At 47.3% G+C, this 21,699-nt stretch overlaps 1 protein-coding gene and 1 long non-coding RNA gene across 4 annotated transcripts in view; one reads left to right on the top strand and one right to left on the bottom strand.

Annotated features, from left to right (window-relative positions):
- Positions 1–14,038, top strand: part of ERBB4 (erb-b2 receptor tyrosine kinase 4) — a 636,919-nt gene extending 622,881 nt beyond the window's left edge. For 2 of the 3 annotated variants that reach the window (XM_037398479.1, XM_037398481.1), the window contains exons 26-28: positions 3,763–4,054; positions 6,650–8,638; positions 9,323–14,038. In XM_037398479.1, the coding sequence (XP_037254376.1) occupies positions 3,763–4,054; positions 6,650–7,086 (729 nt within the window). In that variant the 3' untranslated portion in view covers positions 7,087–8,638; positions 9,323–14,038. The remainder of the gene's footprint in view (positions 1–3,762; positions 4,055–6,649; positions 8,639–9,322) is intronic. The other variant, XM_037398480.1, reaches the window with a different exon arrangement.
- Positions 14,039–14,163: 125 nt separating this feature from the next.
- Positions 14,164–17,196, bottom strand: LOC119152797. Its single transcript, XR_005105915.1, has 3 exons — positions 17,096–17,196; positions 16,281–16,390; positions 14,164–14,721 (listed from the first exon to the last, which is right to left on the bottom strand). It is a non-coding gene; the product is annotated as an uncharacterized LOC119152797 (long non-coding RNA).
- Between the last annotated feature and the right edge of the window lie 4,503 nt (positions 17,197–21,699).

The following is a 21,699-nucleotide window of genomic DNA, read 5'->3' as shown; positions in this document are numbered from 1 at the left end:
GTTCCCTCTCCTGTTACAATCTTCTTCACTCTCAAGTGCGATCATCTCAGCAAGGTAACTGCTGACTTTGGTTCTTCCTTCCCTCCTTGTGAACATCTCTTGGCTGTTTCTGGATACAAGTACACTTTTCTTGACTGAGAGAAGGAGACCATGCCTGGCTGGGGCAGCACTGAGGCTTCCAGGCTGATCCAGCCAAGCCCTCTGTCATCTGTCTGTACTGCCTTACACAGCACTTTCTTTGCAGTTGGCATCATCCTGGCTTCTCTGGCTGTCAGCAGCCACAGCTGAGCCAGAGAAGCCAAAGTTCCTCCCAGGCCTTGGGCTTAAGTTTAAGCTCTGCTTTTCAAATATAATGAGCTCTTTGGCAAAAGCTTAATGAGGTGAGTCACAGTTAGGCTAGACTTCAGTGGTGTCTCAGCCCCTCCTCCCTCAGCCCTATTACCCATGCACAGAGCCCCTGGAGCTCCCGATGGAGCTCCCATTGGCTGCACAGAGCAAAGCTCTACCACTCGTGCTAAGGGAGAACCAGTGGCTGCTCAGCTCCCTCTGCGCCAGTGAACCAGGCCTGCATTGGGCTTTTCGGTTCAAGAGCGATTTGCTGACAGCCGAGGAGATTCAAGTTCAGCTCCAGCCTCTAGAGAAGTATTTCAGTGCTTTCAGACTGTCTTTTGTCCTTGTGCTTCCTGTTTCTCCCTGTTGCATTTAGGTCTTACTACCATCTCCCTTCCTACTCAGCCTCCTGTCACGTGCTAGCCCTTTCTACTTCCTGGCACCTCACAGTCTCTTTCACTTGCCATTGCCTTCTGTTCCTTTGCAAGGCACCATTCCCTAGCTCCTGACCATCCCTGCTGCCAGCTCCTCCAGCATCACTTTCCTTGTAAGCCTCTCAACTGCTCCGCAATCTGCTCAGACTGCTATTTTCTTCTCTTCCTCCTCCCTGGGCACTGGCCAGGGGGATTATTGAGACCATGGGATAGATCCCCTCCTGTGTTTCCTTCCAGCATCTAGTTTCGCTCAGGAAAAACAGAGAGAGTCCTGCTCAAGCTTTGCTAATGGGTGGTGCAGATAGACAATTCAGCTAACAAAGGTTTTCCTGTGCTTTTGTAATTTGCAACCTGGAGTCTTTTTAAGTCATAACTTGGCTAAATAAGGACAAATTTTCATGGGGCTGGTGAAAAGTGTATCTCTACCTATGGCTCATCGCTGCATTTGCACCTCAGGAGGTGTTATATCTGAGTAACCAAATGCCTGTGGCGGTATTTCAAATAGAAAGAAATGGGTGTATTCTCCATCACCAGAAAAGGGTCTTCAGGCAGACAGTATGCATTTTTAAAAAGTTAGGGGGTTTTAAAGTTTTTTCCTGATGCAGGTATTTTGCTTAAACACAAAACATTCCTTTATAAAATAAGACAATTTGACAGTGACCATCATCATCATCCTGATGTTTTGTCAAGGAATTTATAAGGGAAAGATTGACTGTAGAACATCCAATCCTTACTATGTGAGGATGCATGTTGTCTTTTAATTTTGATATGTTTCTTGGTGTGGATGTGGTTTTGAAACAGGTTTTGGTTACCGAGATAATTTTCTAAAGCAGAGTATTCTCAGGGTGGTTAGACGTCTTTCCAGAGGCAGTTTTTCCTTCTAGTTTATCTCAAGTTTAGACCTTCTTTCTTCAAACCCTTTTTCTCTCCCCCAACTAGGAGATAAATGAAATGTAATAAAGTTTTTGAAATAAAATGGGAAACAAAGAAATTATGATGAACTGATCTTTCAGTGTAAAAAGTAACTTTTTGGCATTAGAAACACCCATGAAAAATAAAATTTGTTTTGGTGTGGTTTTATTTTCCTCAAAAAAATCAGCATTTCTTCAATAAAAAACAGGCTGGTTTTGAGAAGCAGTAATATATTTATTATATATTATATAAATGCAGATGCTGTGCTGGTCATGTTACAGCAGTTCAGGGTCCACAGGCCAGTGTACAATGGTTCCAGAAACCAATATCATAATGAAGATCTCTGCATAGATACTGCAGACTTCTCAGTAAAACCCCTTAGCCTGTGATACGTAGGTGACATTAGAAGGGTGAGCAGGACCGTGGCACATTGGAGTCTTGAAATCCAGGTGCCGCAGTGATATTTGGGTTTACCAGGACTTAGGGGCTGTTTTTACTGGGATACTAAGCTAGCTGTGACCGTCTAATTACAGTCCTGCACCCTTCTGACCTCCCAGTTATTCCTCTCCTGCTTTGTCCCTGTTTTTACTGGGATACTAAGCTAGCTGTGACCGTCTAATTACAGTCCTGCACCCTTCTGACCTCCCAGTTATTCCTCTCCTGCTTTGTCCCTGGGAAAGCAAGCCTTGTCTTGGAGCTGGACGCTGCTTTCTGCACTTCTCCTGCCCTGTATTTCCTCTGAAGTTGATTGCATCGTCTGTCATTCTTTCTGTACAATTTGCCTTTCCAAAAACGAAACAGGAGACATTTGCAGGGTATACGGGAGCTGTCAGCAGGTGTCACATGGCACATGCCCTTACCCAGCAAGAGGAACTCAGCAGCCCTCCCTAAGACTGGTGAGGCACACAGTTTGTCGATGTTGGTGAGGTGTTTGCCATGACTGAATTCTTTGATTTTGGATTCAGTTAGGAAATCCGATGTGCATGTTTCTCCCTGTTAGCTCACAGCTCATGTGACTTGTTTCATTCGTGTGACCTCTTATTACATATCCATCATTCCATTTTTCTTTCCTATTAGAGTGAAATTGGACACAGCCCTCCTCCTGCCTACACCCCTATGTCAGGAGTAAGTATTTCACATTCAGCCTTCATCCTTTAGGATTTCCTCCTTCCCTCGCTTCGTACTTTCTGTTTCAGACCCCTTTTTCCTAGCCGAAAAGCTAACAGTGAATGAAGTGTGTATATAAGCAATCAAATAGTCAAGATCTCTACTCAGCCTGGATTCATGTGCAAGCTCTATGGACCCACACCTAAAATTCTGCTAACTTTTCTTGAAAGAGCATTTAGGTAACAGGCTTGGATGAATCTGTTCATTCTTCCTTCCTATTTATAGGTCAAAATTTCCTTGCACACCCTAGCTGACAAGCAAAATGGTAGGTCGAGTTGAACCGTTGAGTTGAGGTACCAGCATAACACAGTTCACCAGCCTGAAATGCACTACCTGGTGGAATTGCATAGTGTTTGGGCGGCCATGTGATTGTTGCTGTAGGACACCCTAAAAGTAGCCCCCCCCAGAATAAACAGAGTTCAGACATGATTGTGTCCTCTATCCCGTCTCCTTTGCAGATTTCCCTAACATGAGGTTTAAGGGTTTTGTTCAGAAACCAGGGGAGATTGCCAAAGTAATAGAAGAGATAGCCTGTTTGCCTCTTGCAGCTGTGTAAATCCAGCCTCCACAGGTCTAGGCAGGAGACAAGTTTTCCTGCCCCATTTCCAGCCCTGAGCAGCCAGCTTGCTTCCCTGCTCCCCTCGCTGCTCTGGTGGTGAGTCCCTGGGAGGGGAAGCCAGCTCAGCGCCACTGGGCAGACAGATACTTTGCCAGTCCGCAGCATAGCCTGTGCTGCTGCTGGTGCCGCAGAGCTGGCAATGCAGCAGTCTGCAGGATGGACAAGGGTACACCTGCCCCGTGAAATGCGTCATTGAGCAGTTGAGGCCGGAAAGGCACAGGAGCCACAGAGGTGACATAGTGTTGAATATTCTCTCCCTTCGGAGCCTCCTTTCCCATGCTGCCTTTTCTTTTTCAACAGAACCAGTTTGTGTATAGAGATGGTGGCTATGCTGCAGAAGTGCCGATGCCATACAGAGCTCCTGGCTGCATAATACCAGAAGCACCAGTTGCTCAAGGGGCCACTGCTGAGATCTTTGAAGACACCTGCTGTAATGGCACACTACGGAAACAAGTGGCAACCTTGTCAAAAGAGGACAGCAGCACCCAGAGGTACAGCGCTGATCCCACAGTCTTCATACCCGAGCGGGTCGTGCGAGGAGAGCTGGATGAGGATGGCTACATGACGCCGATGCGAGACAAACCTAAAACAGGTAAAAAATTATCTTTCTGGAGAAACTCCTGGTCTAATCTGACTGCTTTCTCTCTTTTTCTGTGTCAGCAGCTTTTCACCAAAAATGGCTTTATTGAGTAACCCAGCAAGGTTGAAACATTCTGACTAGGTTAATAGTTCTTTGCATGGCAATTCATTTTGCTTTGCTTAATTTTCTACTTAGAAGAGCTTAAATGTGCCAATATGTCAAGTCTGGTATTTCCCCCTTTTAGTTTTCTTTCTGGGAAATGAGACGGGAATTAAAAAAAAGCCAAACCTTCTTGTAATCCCAACACAAATCTTCAGTTTTTTTCCAAGAAAAGGATCTATCTTTGGCCAGCCGTATTCTCCACTTTGCTTTCTTTATTGATCTTCTTTATCTTCATGGCATTGTGCTTGGTAAATGTCATGTTGAACATATCACAGAACCAATACACACACCTGGCATTTTATACCCAAGAGAAGTTTAGGATTGAAAGAACAAGATGTGCTTCAGAGACCATCACTGCAAGGTGAAGTTTGCCTAGATCTGTGCCAGCTCAGATTTTTATGCTTCCCAGTTCGCTGTCATTCATTTCTTCCTTTTTAAATAGTGACAGCAGTCATTTAGATGTAAGGGGATGTGTCATTAGTAATTTGCTTTCAAACCTTTGCATTAGCTTTAAAGAAACTAATTAATGCAAATGTAAATGCCAAGTAACTGCTGTGTTTGCTAAGAATTTGGAAGCCACTTACCCTTGGTGTTACATGGTGGAATCAGAGGGAGCCCTGAGGCTTGACCCATGGCTGTAGCAATTGTGGGAGTGCACTTATGGCCCTGCTCTTCTGCAACCACCCTTGCAACCAGAGATTTGATGCTGCGAGTTTGCTTCAGTGTAAGCCCACACATATGTTCACATACAGGTTCACCCTGGGGATCTTCACTGTTCTGAAGGACCTAAACACTTCACAGATGCTGCCTGAGCCCTCCTGCAGCAGCTCAGGAGAAAGCACCTCCTTCCTGTGTCACTGGGCACAGGCACAAGGATGTTGCAGTGTGGCCACAGTGCTGCGCACTGTCAGCTGGGGGTTTCAAATCAAAGCACTGCTTGGCTGTCATCGCCTGAAAAAAAATAAATTAAATGTTCCCACTCTGCGGTTGGTACAGGCGCATGTGCCTCTTCATCCTGGGTTCAGCGAAGGTTTAGCTAAGTGCTCAGAGGTACTCGCTAAGTCTTGAACTTTTGCATTTAATAGTTTTGGCCCTGTCCTGGATAAGGACAGAGCTGAGGTGAGGACATAGCCAACCTCTTAAAACAGGCAGGACTTTGTGTGGAGGTGTCTCCAGAGCCATGCCACTGGAAATGGAGGTCTTGTGTTGGCACCCCTGTGCAGCACAGATCAGCTGAGAGATCATCCCTCACTAACAGCAGCAGCACGGAGACCCTGTTTTGTAAGGCACCTCTAGGCTATGAGAAGGAAAGCAGAATTAATACTGGAGTGGTTTTGATCTGATGATTTCCAGCCTTGAATGAACTGGATGCTTTTGACATACCTTGCTGCAGGGGTCCCACCCCCAGGCACTGTTGTCCCTGGCTCACCTCCAAGCCATTGCCTTTGCAGCCCACGTGCAGTGGCAGTGGCCTCCCTCCTGCCCAGGCTGGCTGGCTTTCTGCTTCGCTGCGAGACCTCATTACACACAGAGCAGGGCAGGACACGACACTCAATGCATCCATCGCTCTGTGGCTCAGTCACTTGTGTGTGGCCGGGGAAGAGACCTTACTAAGCATGCATTTTTAACCTAGGACAGCCAATGTCTGGGTTTCTCTTCCCTCCCACCTCCTGTCTAGCTTCCCATGCAAACTCCATATGCCTTAAAACCTCTCTGCAATTCAGCTACGATTTTTTGTAGTGTTAATCCACAGAAAGTGATCTGAAGTGACTGTAACCTGCTCCAAGTCCTGTTTTGGAGCTGATGTAAGGCTCTCTTGTACTCTTTCCAAGGCTCATTTGAATCATTTTTTTTATAACACTTCGAGGCCCTTTGTCCTTCAGGGATGGAAGGTTTTTAATCAGGCAAATTGTTCTGTTAGAAATGAAGCTGTCTTAGAAGTTAGCCCTGGGGGATGGTTTTTGTGCAGAGAGGCTTAACTAAGATTTCTATAGAGCTTTCTGGATGGAAAGACTGCAGAGCAGAGGGTTTGACTGATATGCCCAAGGCTGCAACAGAGAGTCAGCAGCAGAGGCAGAAGTCGCTTGGTGTGTTTGTCGATCATACACCGAGAGAAGATCACGCAAGGTACATGGGCTGTGACTCAGCGAGAGCTTTAGTTTAGTTTACCAGTATGTTTGATGAGTCACTTCATCTTCCAGGGTCTTCATTTTAACCCATATTGTCTGCTTAGGTTGCAAATTCTTCACTCATAGCAAGTGTGTGTGTTCAACGTAGTTGGTACCTGAACTCATCTGGAGTTCTATGAATGGCTGGGATGGAGGATGCACAAGTGCAAGTACTGCTTCTGGTAAAGCCTGGTAGTAACGTACACATGATGCTTGCTATATGGATGGATTACTCCCTCCCTTTGCTGATTTTTTTTTTAATTTTATTTTACCTTAGATTACCTAAACCCTGTGGAAGAGAACCCATTTGTTTCCCGACGAAAGAATGGAGATCTCCAAGCTGTGGACAACCCAGAGTATCACAACGCTCCGAACGGGCAGCCCAAAGCAGAGGATGAGTACGTGAACGAGCCGTTGTACCTCAACACTTTTGCAAACACCTTGGAAAATGCTGAGTACCTGAAGAACAATTTGCCGGAGAAAGCCAAGAAGGCCTTTGACAACCCAGACTACTGGAACCACAGCCTGCCCCCACGAAGCACCCTCCAGCACCCGGACTACCTGCAAGAGTACAGCACAAAATACTTTTACAAACAGAATGGACGGATCCGGCCCATTGTGGCAGAGAATCCTGAATACCTCTCCGAGTTCTCCCTGAAGCCTGGCACTGTGCTGCCCCCGCCGCCCTACAGACACCGAAATACAGTGGTGTAGTGACCGCGGTCTTACGGAAGTGGAAAGGCAACCCCTTCTAGCTGCCTCACGCTTTCTCTCTCGCTCTCCTTTTCTCTCTCTCCCCTCCCTCCCTGTCTTTCTCCCATGAGCTTCCTCCTCTTGCCAGTTCACTCATTTTTGATATTTCTAAGTGAAAGGATGTCTTGGAGTTGTTTGCAGATTGGGTTGGGAACCTGGAAGGAAGGAAGGAAGGAAAGAGACTGAAAGAAGGCGTGTACGATCTGGCATTTCTCACTTTCCGCAGATGCGGAGGTTCCGATGGTCAGAGAAGCCAGACAGTACCAGTAAAGGCCAGTGGCAGTGTTGCCTGCTGTTCAGCTAGTTCTCAGCAATTCGTCAGACACTAGGGAAAGCCACAGAGAGGCTGTTTCTTTCAGCAGGAACTGATGAGAGTCTGTACAGCATTTCTGGAAATCTCAGTGCAGTTTCCATTGGGGGAAAAATGGACAATTTTTATATCATGTGTGATAGCATAGTAATTGAGATTGAGAATCCAATTTCTTTCTCTAACACTTTCTATCCCACCAACTGAAAATGGCTAACCTGGCTTTTCGTAATCGTTCAGATCTTCATCGTGGCTTTCCAAGAAATGATGATGTGACTCTAATGTATGGCAAAACCCTTTTTCTGAGCCACACCATGATTTTGTGCCAATTCCTAACCACAGAGACTCCCGCTCAGAACTGGTACACGACACGACCATTTTTGTATATGTGCCAACGTGACAAACACTTTAAACACAAAAACCCTTTCAGAAGAGAGTAACAAAACCACGCCTCCAACATGTTCTTTTTGAAGCTAAAAGACAGGCCAAGAAACCAAGATTTGTATGCAAAAAGCATTGCTTTCCTCTTTTGTACCTGCTGACTATAAATACATAATAAGACCTAAACAAATTCTTCCCTCTTTTTCTTCTTCGTGATCATGAAGGGAGTTGAGGATGCTGTCAGGCAACACTGAAGACAAGATGGAGAACTGGAGAGTTTGATATGGGTCATGAAGTCTGCTGGTGCTCTGTGGGGTGGTGGTGGGAAGGGTCCTTTAAACTGGAAGACAGACACTGGACTGGAGAAAACGCACATAGCGGTTCACTGGAAAGTTAGTTTGCACTTATGCTCCGATTTTATTTGAACTGTTTTCTGGATTTTGAATGAAGCAATATGGAAGTGACCAGCAAAATGTTAATTTTAAATTAAAAAAGAATTAATTATATGTAAAGGATGACTGTGGGAATGCCAAAATGAAGCAAATCAAGTCTTTGGAACAATGTCTACCAGTTCTGAGAGGCCATTGCATTGACTGCTTCAGAGAATACAGTGACAGAGCAAGCAGCTCTTACTGCTGCCATGTGAAGGACAGCAGAGCAAGCTCTGAAAGGGATTGGAGGAGACAAATGGCTTGTTCTGGCTTGCAGCACAGTACGGAGTACTTTTTTCTAAAAGGAGGATTACTCTGGCAGAGAAGGCGGTGCATATGGGGTTTGAGAAGTCAAAATGTGCATGACTTGCAGAGTTTTCCATCAAAAATGCAAGTAAGTATGAGTCAGTCTCCTCGCACTTAGTTCTGCTTTCATCGACCTCGTTTCTTAGGTAGACACCCCCACCCCACCCCATGGCCTGCTCCTCTTCGGAAATGCTTTCAGCCAGAGTTCTGGATGGTTTTAGCAACCTGAGGCAGATGGAGCTGGGAAGGGAGGCGTAAGGGCCAGAGACACTGATGGCTTGCTCCTGACATGCCAAGACCCATGTGTGTAAGAGCATTTGCGTACCTAGTTCCCACCAACAATCTTAAGGAACTATTAAGTACCTTTGAAGGTCTGCCTATATCTTCATCCACAAGGCTTTTAAAGGGGAAGAAACAATACCTGGTGGATGCAAACTTAGGTGATACAACAGTATTTCAGTTTATGCACTTCGGTACTGTTAAAGTTGAGATCTTTGGGGTGACCTAACCTGACAACACAACCAGCAACAATCACTGGTCTAGAAATGGCATCAGGCTCCTCCAAATCCCTGCCACCTCAACAGCTTGCCACCTTTAATCCTAGCAAGGAGAGGAAGGAGTAAGAAACAAGGAATAGTTACCCAAATCTTGGTGGCTGAAGGTCAGCTTGACAAAGGTATGAGGAGATTTCAAACCTGGGTTGGTTGATATGCTTGTTGTGTGTGATCACTAGGTCAAGGCTGGTTCAGCCAACAGCCTGTTTCTGCTTCAGGTGTATTCAGGCCAGCTTGAACCAGCAGGGGCAGATGTTAAACCTCTAAACCGAGTACGTGGCTGAAGAGTCTGAAAACAACAAGAACAAGTACAGATCTTTGAAGCTATTAAAAGGAGACGTTGGGTCAAGTGGTACCAAGGTGGTTTCTGATGGCAGAACAAAATGACCAGCAGACCAGTAAAGTGGGACAGATGGTTACAAAAACATCATGCATCTGGGAGGCCTTGCCTCCTCCTGGTGCCCTCCCATAAGGCCTCAAGATCTTGGCAGGAGACAGAGGCGGGGGGCAGGAGGGCACAGGGGAGTGGTATGAGGTCCTGGAGACACCACTCCAGGGAAGATTTGCCCACGGTAGTGCTCACAGGGTGTTGTCTGAAGCACAGACAAAGGTCTGCCAGGTTGGGATGCACTTGCCAAGCTGCCTGGAGACAAAGACCGGCAGAGGATCATGGATGTCCTGTTTCAGCGCAGAACAAGCTCGGGTACATAGGTAGGTAGAGAAAGGGGGTGATTGGTCCCTGAGCAGGTCTTGTAACAGAGTAACTCCTAATGGAGAAAAAAATAAAATTAAATCCTGGTACAGCTTATGCGTTTGAATTCAAAGAGGTGCACTCAAAGGCTGCTGGGGCAGAAGCGGGCACACCACCAGACCCGGAGGGATGGTGCTGGGATGTAGCGGCTCACGGGAGGTGAGGCCCGTTTGTTTCTCTGGTAATTAAGTAGTACTGGTGTTGGAAACAAGCCCATCAAATAATCAGAATGTAAATAATTGTCTTTTTTAACATTTTAACATTTTGTTTCTTAAAAAAACTTGAATTATTTATTCATTCTAATTGTTGACTGTGGGTGTGATGTAACATATCAAGTGGCATGGAAATGCAGCGGTTCCTTGTGGTGAGGCAGCGTGAAGGCCAGAACGGGAGCTGCCTTACGCTGGGGCTGTGACACGCAGCCAGGCTGAGCTCTGCTGAGCCCTGCTAGCTGTGCCTTCAACAGCAGAGGGATAACAGAGGGTTAACGAGCGCAGTAGTTCGTGATGGTGGGAAACTCAACAGACTGCAGCTTCACTAGTGGGCATTTTTTTTCCCTGAGCTTCTGGTTTGAGTTGCAGCTGCCAGCAGCGGCCCTTAGGTTCCCTGCTGTGCCAGCAGTTGACCTGTGTTGCACTGTGTGGGCCTGCGTGGTGCTGAGGCGTCTGGTTAGCTGCTCCTTTTCCCTGCTGGGGGTGGCAGTCTTCGGAAGACAGCCCATAATTCTGCACGCTTCCTCCAGAAGAGTTAGAGGAGCTGTTCTGAGCTCCTTTGGCAGATTTTTGTCTCTTTGCCAAAGGAAGTTTCACCGTGGTTAAAGAAAAAAAGTAAAACCGAGAGCAGAGCTGTTTGGCTGCTTTAATCTGATCAGCAGAAATACCTGGCTGGCCCCAGATCCTGTGTTTGCCTTAGGGGGTATAGCTGCTGCTTTGGTGAAAGAAGTCGGGCAAATGCACGTGGCAGAATCATGGCAAACATTCAACTGTATTGTGTTGTAAAAGATGAGGGTCAGGCTTTTTAATGAGTAATTACAGGTTTGGGGGGAAAGCAGATCTTTCGGAACGCAAACTGCATTCTGTCAGCACAAAGCAGTAGCTGAGAGCATCAGCAGAAGCGTGTTGTCTGGGTGTAATTAATTCTCTCGTTCTACAATGGTATCTGTGCATAGCACTGTCAGTTTTTATGGATTTTATACTGTAGTCTCCTATTTGTAAACGTTTTCCTTTCCCGTATCGTAGCCTGTGCAGCAGAAGAGCAGTGACTAACTTTTCAAGAGCAGGTATCCGAGTGTGTATCAGCCTTTGTTCAAAGCACAAAGCAACGCACTAAATGAAAGACAGCAACAGCTTATTTTTTCCTAATCTCTTTCAGTGATACTTGTCTTGGATGTTATTATCTACCTGAGGGTTATTTCAAACAGATATGAATGCTGGATCTGATTGACTTGCTGTAACATAATTGACTGAAACCAACTACTTTTTAAGTTTCCTTCTTCAGCTCTTTTCATTTTTTTTCTTTTTGTGCAAAAGAGCCAGGAGGGATTCTTACATTGCCATTCACTCAGATGTAGCGGAGTATTTACAACTTGCTTTCGAACAGGTCATCTCTCACAGGTAGCGAGCAATGGAAATAAATCGGAGCGACTATCAGCAGTAAGAGCCACCGGGTGGGTCTGTTTCAGGTTCCTTAAGCTCAGCCCAGGAATGCTTTTCTGTGTACAAAGAAAGGTTGCGTTAACCCTGGTTGAACCACTCGGTAGAAAACGCATTTCTTGACTGCAGGAATTGTAAGCAATGATCTTGTTCCAATTATTTCCTGAATTAATGGGGAAATACCTGTCTTTTCCTGTCCCGCAGCTGGTAACTCCAGAGGCTGCATGCAAAGGGCACCTGTGTAGATGTGGTGCTGGGGCAGGGCAGCCTGTACATGTGCCACCGATCTGATACCAGTTTCCACTAAAGATCTGAAAGGGAGCTATAGGGCAGTGTTTCCCGCCATGCCCCATCCTCAGACACCACTAATCCCAGCCTAGAAGTAAAGAAAATGGCAACTCTGAAAGCCCAGCTTGTCCCTGGTGCTCTGTGGAGCCATTCTTTCCATAGCTACAGATAGATCTGGGCAGTATGGATGAGAAATACTAGCTGTGAGGTCCGTCAGCCTAGAAATATAGCTTGGGAGGAGTGGGGTTTTTTTCTGATGATGGACCTCTATGGAGAACTCCGATACTAAAGAAAATGTTTATTTTTTTCCTGCCGGGTCTGTGTAGGTGTCCTGTATCGTGGTAGCAGCTAAAGGAATGACGGGATTATTTGGGCCAGTGAGATGAGGAGACTGGCACAAGTCAGAATTAGGCTGTTGGTCATGTAATTCCCCAGGATGACTGAAGGCATCCTCCTGGTCAGCCCTACTGCTTCTGGGAGCCCTCTGCACCCTCCACAGGCATCGTGTTATGCAAGGTAACTGCAGCACCCACGTGCGCACACGCACAGACACTCGCACCCTCTGTCTGCTGACCCTTGTAGAGAGAGGGAATGGGAGGAACATAAATGCTCTGGGGACTGACGGCTGAGGCATTGCTTACTTGTCAGGATGGATTTTCCCTCACTTCGCACAACTGGCGTATCGGGGCTTCCACCCTTATTTCCCAGTCACATTGAAGGCTGGTCAACTTGAGGATGACTGGTGGAACAGAGGCATGAACCAGTGCCAGGCCTCCAGTTATCAGTCACCTCTTTGGCTTTTAAAAAGCACAAAAGGTGGTGTTACTTACAGTTACGTGGGCTATGCATCCTTCGTTTCTAGCTCTGTCACTTGCAATATTTTTATTCCCATGGATCTTAGACCTCTGCTGCTGACAAAGCAGTTCATCTGTAGTTATATAAAATAGTGGATTTGGGTTCAAATTCGTTTTTAGAAAGCCAAGACTGTGTGGGGTGGGGTTGGTTGGCTGTAATAGTCACACTCCATCCCATGCAAGGAGCTGCAATCGTCTCACAGGGCAGCCTCTGTGCAGCGTTGCTGTGCTCACAAGCTTCCCCCTCTTTTTCTTTTCTGGCTCTTGCTATGCGTTACACAGGTAGAAAAGGTCACTGTTACAAATGGAGCTTTCAGATTGGGAATAAATAACAGAAATAAAGCTCTGTGTTAGAAGCATGACTTCAAATATCTAAAAAAAAATCACGTCTCCACCTTTGTTTTAATTTTGTTTCAGCACAAGGTCATTTTTCTGTACGTTGTGTGGATTAGTACGTTGTTATGCTGGTAGGCTCGTTGCTCTTGGGAAAATTACGGACAGGGAAGGCACTGTCATCAGTGGCACTGCAGTGGTGGCTGGGATCTGCCTGTAGGTTTGGAGGACACAGAGCACATTTCAGGGGAGGCTCATGGGTGTTCAGGTCTGACTGATGGTGGTGGGACTTGCCTGAACTGCAGCCAAGCACATCTCCTAACCAGAGCCAGAGCAAAGAGGTGCATCCACCCAAGGCATCCTCCAGCTGGAGCCTGTGCCGACAAGCCAGGAAAAGGTGTGAGGGAGAAACCGAAGGATGTTATCCTGACTAGGAAACAAGTCAGAGCTGCTTTTTTTTCTCCTTTTTTATTTAATTTTGAGAGCGAGCTTTGTGGACCTTGGTAGGGAGGGGGTTTATGGGGAGATTTGTAAGGTGTTACACAGTCTGAGTAATTATGTCCCAGTTCTTCTCCCCTCTCCAATAAAAAAGCCATGGAATCATGCTCCAGACATGTTGTGGATGAAACCAACAGGGCAAGGGTGCATCCCGCACAGCACCCTCTTGCTGATGGCTCAGGTGTGACCAGGGCACACACATACACTGAGCCATCGGCTGTCACTGCCGTGCGTGCTGTTTGCCAGTGGTTTGGTCCCCGCAGCACCACCGCCCCCGTGTCCTGCCCAACCTTTGAGCCCTCTTAGGGAGAAAACACTGTATTGCCCATAGCACTCCGAAGACTAAACCCTTTTGGGATAACCACAGTAATAAACTGTGAATGGTATTTTATAAGTAAGTGTAGATATGTATGCCGTTCTTTTGAGGTAAGGTACTATGACATATGTAGCATAAACTGGTACTGCTGTTAAATGGGTCGATTATTAACTGAGCAGCTGTGTAAGGGGTAGCTAACTTTGAATGCACTAAACCACTGTTCCTTTGAAGATGAGGACTGAAGGTAGTTGCTGGGTACTTACTTGTGGTTTTATGGTTGGCTATGTTAAGTGAAAAATGCAGGTCGATGAAGGCATATAATTTTTTATAGCATTTGTTCGGTAATTGGTACACATTTGATACATTATTCACAATGGTTTAAATCCTTTTTTTTTTTTTTTTGCCCAGGTTTTGCAATTTCCCCAAATATTGTATGTTGGAATTTCTAAAGAGTTAGCAGCCTTAGAGTAGGAAGGGGAAATGGAGGGGGAAAAGAAGTCTCTTCCTAAAACCAGAGATATCCAAAATGTATTTCCTGACTTGGTCATCTTGAAGTATTGACTTTTTTCTTTTATGATGAGGCTCAGATACCCAAGCCTGGATGATGACATTGCTGTTCCCTTAAAATCAAAGGCTGAGCCCCACCTGGGAGGTGATACAGGGATGGGACAGCGCCGTGGCGCAGGGGCGGCTGCCTCCATGGGCCACGCTCACTGCAGGCAGCCCGGCCACCTACCCGGGGTGGGCGAGAGGCAGAGGTGGGGAGGGTCTGGGGTTCAGCCAATTATCCATGTTCTCAAAGTGCAAAGAGACAAAACAACAATACTTCTGCCTTATGAAGTACCTTCAGAAGAAGAGAAGCATCAGCGTGTTGGGGAAGTCACTCGTTTCTTGCAAAGTGATGCATTCAGAGTTAGCTGCCTTTCTGAAACAAAAATTAAAAAAATACAAAAACTACTGTATGTTACTTTGAAAATGTGAATAGTATTTTTATAGCTTGTTAAAGACACAGCTAGTTGCATTTGTAAATAAGGATAATGTTGCTTTTATTTTCCTTGTGGACACCATTATTTGGAACATAATTGTCCTTAGGGTTGATTTGTATATAGGTAATTTGCTTGTGATTTAAGCCACTCCTCCCCTTTTCTTCCTCTCCCTTCCCACCCTCTGGTTTTGGTTAGAAGTACCATTTTTGGCATTCTGTGTGATTCTGTGTTTTAGCACTATTGTGGTGTGTTCAGACTTTCTGCACTTGCTTACACAGTAGGGTATGCCAATTGTGTGTGGCGTAATGTTACTTTAACCTTTTGTTTCTCATATTTTAGCTATCGAGGATTATACACTGTTAAAATACTTACTGACCTGGGTTAATATTAGGTATATATTTTAGCATAATTTCCCTTCTTTTCATTGTTTCTTGTTTTTTCTTTTTTTCCTTCCCTCCCCTTTTGTCTTGTTTGGAGGCTGGGGAGAAACCTGTGGATCTTCTCTTTGTGTGGTTATACTTCCCCCTCATCCCCCGTGTGCAGTCCCGAGTTTCTCCTCATGGTCCCTGGGGTAGAGCTTTATCTGTTTGTTAAGGCAAATGTAGACCGCGACCCACCTTGCATCAACCCATGCTCATCCCAGCTGAACAATTTGAAAACTGTTCTGCCTTTTTGTTACATGAATCTGTCAGAAATATATTTTTAATTTAATATAAATGAAATTCAATAAAATACGAAACAAAGTCTCTGTTACGTGTGAAATTTCTTGCCAGGGCTTGAGCACTTCCAGCAATGTGGACTGCCCGTGTGCTGGGATCCTGCCAGACGAGAGCCTTGCACTGCACACCTTGGTGGGGCTGGGGGAGCTGTCCTAACCCGGACCTACCCCCTCCCTTGCCCTGCAGCACCCCTGGGGTCTCCTGGAATGTGACCCTCCCAAAACCCAAAATCCCTTCCCTTTCTCCCCACCCCACACCTGCAGCATCCCACACCCTGGGGTGTCCCTGAGCTGGGGACAGGCCAGTGAACCCTTGGGCAGCCCCGTGACTGCAGGCAGAGCGCGCCTTTGGGGGACAGCCCGTAGCAACGCATCCTGCTGGCACACAGGGGTTGCTGGTCAACTCCTGGGGAGCAACAACACCCCTCCGAGGTTTGCTCCAGCTGGGTGTCAACAGAAGGAGTCAGGGAGGGCACAGGCTGAGCAGACCCCAAAGGCACAGCAGCCTGGGAGCACAGCCTACTAAACCCGCAATTCTGGCACCCCAGGACTGCCCAGCTCCGTGGGGCAGCAAAGCTGCCACACCACAGGGCACTGAAATGAGCTCCTCCACCACCTCTTCCACCCTTCTCTTCCTAACAGTGACACCCCTCGCCCCTCTGTGCGCTGTACCCCTGCAACTAGTTACCTCACAGGGTGATGCAATTCTGAGCTATTACTCAAAAAAACCCCAAAGAACTCAAAGTATTTCAGTCCAGCAGCCCAGTGCCCCCAACTCACCTGGTGACTGGCTGCAGCTCATTAACCCACGCTCACCCAGAGCAGCTCCGCCTGAGCCAGGTTGTGATTTACAGCTTCATTGCCGGAGGGGATATTGGGGTGCAGGGGGCCTGTATTTATTAAGACACAAGAACACAATGCCATAAGCAAACAAAAGAACCAAAAAAACCACCCTGGTATGAAAACATGCCTCCTCCATGGTGCACAAGCACTTGTATGCTCCATGGTTGGGTGTCTTCACCCTAACACCCCCATCACCGCAGCCTGGCCAGTTGTGCCTGGCTTCAGCAGATGCACCTTTAAATCCAGTTAGGAGACGCGCGTAAGCTCCCCTCAGAGGGGCTGAATGCACGCACAGGTGCTACCGCACGCCCTCGGCCAAATGCCCACTGTTGTCCTGCAGCCAGCTTAAATCCCCTGACCTGTACGCAGTCCTGTGACCTCAGGCCTGACAGGCTCAGCCTGAGCACGTGGCCCCTTCCCCAGCAGGGCAGGCACTTCAAAAGCCATGGTTAATCCCATGGGGTCTGGCACGCACCCTAAATCAAAATGCTGTCACCGCCCCAAAATCTGCCTCTCCCGCTAACTGCATTAGCAGGACCCTGGAGAGCATTTTTAAATTTAGCGAGAAACAGTAAAGGTCATTTCGCTCTTTGAGGCGCATTTTAAAATACTCCAATCTCCCTGGATTGCAACTATTTGTTTCACGAATGACCTCAACGTTTTATACCCAGTAGTCTGGAAAGGTCATTGCACAGATATATACAGTTCTCCTAACGGCTGTGTGCAGTGCTCGCTTGGAGCCTCGCTCTTACCTTCCCTCCTACTTGTGGGTAGCACTCCGAAGGCAGCCAAACCGTTAGCCAGAGCGTGCCAGGAACACAAACTGTTTGTAACAGTACGATGTGCTGAAGAGTGGTTAGTTTTACATTATTAAGCAGTCATGCTTTCCAGCTGTAGGTATTACAAACTATATTTCCCATAGGGGGCAGGTGAAGCACTGGTTGTTAGCAAAGTGGAGCACTGGTGCAAGCCCACCCGTTCCCGGGAGGGCAATGGGCTGTGCAGACGAGCATTCGCAGTGGGGTGCCTGGCACCCACTGGGGCTGTGGCAGCCGTGCCTCATCCACCTCTGCGCCACGAGGCCCTGACCGTGGCTGGCCCGCACTCCAGGACGCACACTGTGGAAGGCTGCAGCTAATTTTGTACAGCGCAGAGGAAACGGCGTCTGACAGAAAGGCAGGGATCTGAAATCAAAACTAGTGACACAATCACAGTAGAACTTCAGCAGCACTTCAGAATAAATAAAATCCAGAGACACGAGCAACACAAGACAAGCGTTAATAAATACCCCTCTCCCTGTTCACACCTTCCCAAGTGGGTTTTACTTATCCCAAAATTCAACCAACCATTTTCCAGTGAATCAATATTATTCTAAAGCTGTTGCGGCTCATTCACAACAGCTCAGCGAAGGACACTGCATTCAGGTGTTTAAGCTGCTACTGAAAAGCACAGTTCACCTTTTGCAAGCATTTTCACGCTGCACTAATGGCAATGAAGTTCTCTGTGGCTCTGTGTCACTCCTGAACCAGATGGGCGCACGCATATGAAATTAGTCAAACCTGAGGACTCACTTCTGAAGAGAGTTGCTCTTGCAATAAAAGAAAAAAGTAGCTACAGGAATGGCAGGGCCTACCATAAACACACCAGCACCGGGCTTTACAGACTGGCCCACAGCTGTCCAGCGTTCGGCTCACTCTGTTTGCAATGCCAAAACTTGTCAGCTTGCGCTGCCAGGCGCAGGGTTTGTCCCACTGCTACAACCCTGTGTGCTCAGCATGGCAGGGCTTGATTTTGCTCTCTCTGAAAGCAAAATAAGCAGCCACTGCTGGCACTGTAACGCCTTCCTTAAGGCATGAGACCTTCCAGGAAGGAGAGGCTGTTGTACCAGTTTCAGTAATACTGGGTCAGCCTCAGAATTCAGAGGAATCGCTTTAAAACTTGCACTCAGTTTGCAAACCATACTATAACTGTAAAGCTACTAAAGACCTCCAATGAACATCCCACCTAAAAGGAATCCCTCTCATGCATTAAAGAATGTATCAAATAGTAAACCATCAGCAGCTCAAAATCAGCCCAGCTCCACTCATCTGGCTGTGGTTACTGCCAAGGCGCACTAGCTGAATGTGTTTCCTGTACCAGACCTCAAACCGGGCCAGCAAATATTGTGGAAATTGCTGCCAGAAGCTAGAAGTCAAAACAGAAAGGCAAAGCCTGAAAAATTAGCTGCCCTTTGGCTCCTTTAACCTGCCTGTAATTACATTGCTCAACCTAATTTCCCTGCCAGGATTACAAAGCGCCCATCACACCAGCCGGTACAGGCTGTGCAAAGCATTCACACCAACGGGACGAGGAGCTCAGACCAGAGATGCCCCAGCGCTCGAGCTTTTGACCATCCTTGGAGTAGCGTGTGTGGGGATGGGTGAGAAAAGGGGACTAGACACGTGCAATTGTAAGAGAGTGCTGGGAACAGTGCTGCGAGTGGGAGTGCATGGGGATCTTACCTGAAAAGGTGGATTTGGTGCCCGAGCCCTTTGTATTGGCAAGTCCTCTCACTGCACAGGAAGGCTGAGCCTGAAACGGGTATTCCCAAGACATTTTAAGATAGCTTCACTAAATGTTTGCCAGCTGAAAAGCTGGGAGTATTTTGGCTTAAGCCAACTGAAACAATTACTTGATCCTTTTGAAAATTTGGTGGAGGGATGTAGGGGCAAGGGGAGGCTTTTTTGGGTGGGTTGAGTTTGGGTTTGGGTGGTGGTGGTGGTGATGTTCTGGGGTTGCTTTTTTAATCTCCCTACATAGATCCTGCAGTCAGGTTCCTGGAGACATGCTGGAGTGTTGGTGCAGCCCCAGCACATTGCTTGGCTCCCTCCTGTCTGCCCTGAGCAGGTAATCTGTTACTCTGCAGACATAACTTATTCCTTCCCAGGGCAAAACTGATTTTGAAGGCTGGCCAGAAAGGAGGCAAACCCATGAAAGAGCTCAGCCCTTTGTTCCTTACTCACCTGGGCACTGCCGTTTCCGAGCCTGAGCCCTCTGCAGCCACCAAGGGGGTGTCCCAGTCTGTGGGCCACCATGTAAAACCTGGACTGCCTCATCAGCCACAGAGAAAAATGACAGAAGACAGAGGTTATGATGTGATGAGGGACAGGGGAGATAAAGGCAAATTGTGTGGGCAGAGCTGGGAATGCCTGTGAGAGCAGCTCACCCCTGGAAGAGCCCTGAGACCACAGGGAGCCTCCATGTCCTCCAAGAGATGATACAGTTGGGAACAGATAGCTGGGTGAAGACCTCTGGCATGCCTGCAGCCCAACTCAGGGAGCTGGTATCAGTCTTTCCACTTTCTTGTCACTATTAAAAAAACCAAAAAGATTAAATGATTATACTTCAAAAACTTGCTGTCTGCAACCCTCCATTCAAACCCATCTTCCCCCTTACTTTTGCAAGGCCATAAGCATATACCAGAGCAGGGCACTCCTGGGTTTAACCCCAACCACTGAAGCCCTGCCAAAGTCCTTGTTCAAGGGGACAGCCAGCACCTCCAAAAAGGACACCTGCTCCATGGCCCCAGCCTGTTGTGCCTGCTCACAGCTCCAGAAGGACTGGCTACTAACAGCCAGTGCAACTGCAAAAGCCTCCTTTCCTTACCAGAAAAAAAAAACCAAACCTGTAGAAGTGTGTGTTTCTATCCCTACACCCCTACAGCAGCTGATGCTGGAAGCCACCAAAGGGGCCAAAGAGGCACCGGGACAGCAGGCTGAGACACAGACAGCAGAGGCAGGCTGCAGAAGTCCAAGAGGTGCAAGTGCACGTTAATCATGACCTTTAACACAGGCCTACTTTTTTCTAAATAATTTCAAAAAGAAGTTGAAAAAAAAACCAAACACCAACACCAAGTCAAGATGTACGGCAAGCTGGTCTTAGCAAAGTCCAGCTGCTGTCCTCTTTCTGCTGTACCCTGCTCTCCTGTCATGGGCCAGCAGTGAAATATGGATTTAACATGGCCTTCAAGCTGCCAGCCCTTCACATCACCCTCTCCACCATGCTGAATCAGAGTTACAACACTGAGACACAATGTTTGGGAAGCAGAAAGTGATAATTTCATTTTGCATAAATGGTATAAACTGTTTCTGGCAAGACATTGTTTGTCCCTGTGATAAATCCTCCCCCATATCCCCTGCTTTTTTTCCCCCAAGAAAAGCCTTTGCTATTATTATGCAAAGAAAACCTGTATGAATTGCATCCTGCAAAGCACCAGCAAGTCAACAAGACTGCAGCAAGAAGGGAACGAGTCATGGTTTCCTTTCAGCCATCCCCGCAGAAATCTGTTTTTGTCTAAGACATACAGGGCGTGTGTTGCTGTGCCCCACGCAAGGGCCTTGGGCACAGCTGAACAGAGGAATTACAACAAAGGAAACCTTTTGTTCCCACAGAATAGAAATGAACTTCACTTTTAAGACCTTTGTACCAAAGTGTGCTCCTGGCAGGGCAGGGATCAGGACCAGGGAGGGAATGGGAACAGGGGAGGGCAGGAGGGATGAAGAAACTACTGCTCTGCATGAGAAACGAACGGATCTCTTTTGTGACCTGCTGCTTTGGCACCTCTGTCTCTCTTTGTTTCTCTGCCTCTCTCCCTCTGACCTTGCTGGTTCTGTTGGGGCTGGGGACCACAGGACTTCCCCCCCCCCCCCCCCATGCTTTCCTTGGCAGCTGAACCATGGCTGAAGGCATCGCGCACTGCAGCGCAGCAGAGGGAAAGCAATCACAGACAGAGCTCCAGTGAAATCCTGCCTGCCAGTAACAGGCTCCGACTCAGACAGCACAGGTCAGCAGCGAGCAGTCCCGTGCACCGATGGCTCTGAGGAGCACAAAGCAGCACTTGGGAATGGAAACAACCTGTCCTTCATACCTCCTTTGCTATGTATGGGAGCAGCTTTGCACAGACGAATTGTCTCATTTTTCTATTACCTACCTTCTACCATAGCAGATGGCATTTGGGCTCCCCAGCTGACAGCTGCACTGAATGCCACACCACTGCTTTACGTTTCAAAGGAGTTGTGGCATTCCCAAATCCTGCCAAACCAAGGAAAACTATAGTTAATGAATACATAATATGACTTGACATGGAATACTGATGTCAGTCTTACCCAAAGGCCACGCCACCTACACTGTTGTCTGTAAAACATCGTTTACAAATGTGCTACCCCAACAACCTGGAGAAATCCAGCAGAAACCTACAGCCTGTCTCTGCCAGGGTGCCTCCTCTCTGCTGCGAGTTTGCAGGCAGGTAAGTTTGCATGTTCTAAGATGTGCTCGGTATGCAACAGCTGCCCAGCAGCAGGGTGATACGCTTGGCTGA

Source organism: Falco rusticolus, chromosome 8 (assembly GCF_015220075.1).
Source record: "Falco rusticolus isolate bFalRus1 chromosome 8, bFalRus1.pri, whole genome shotgun sequence".
Classification (NCBI taxonomy): domain Eukaryota; kingdom Metazoa; phylum Chordata; class Aves; order Falconiformes; family Falconidae; genus Falco; species Falco rusticolus.
This window is presented reverse-complemented; position numbering and strand designations above follow the sequence as displayed.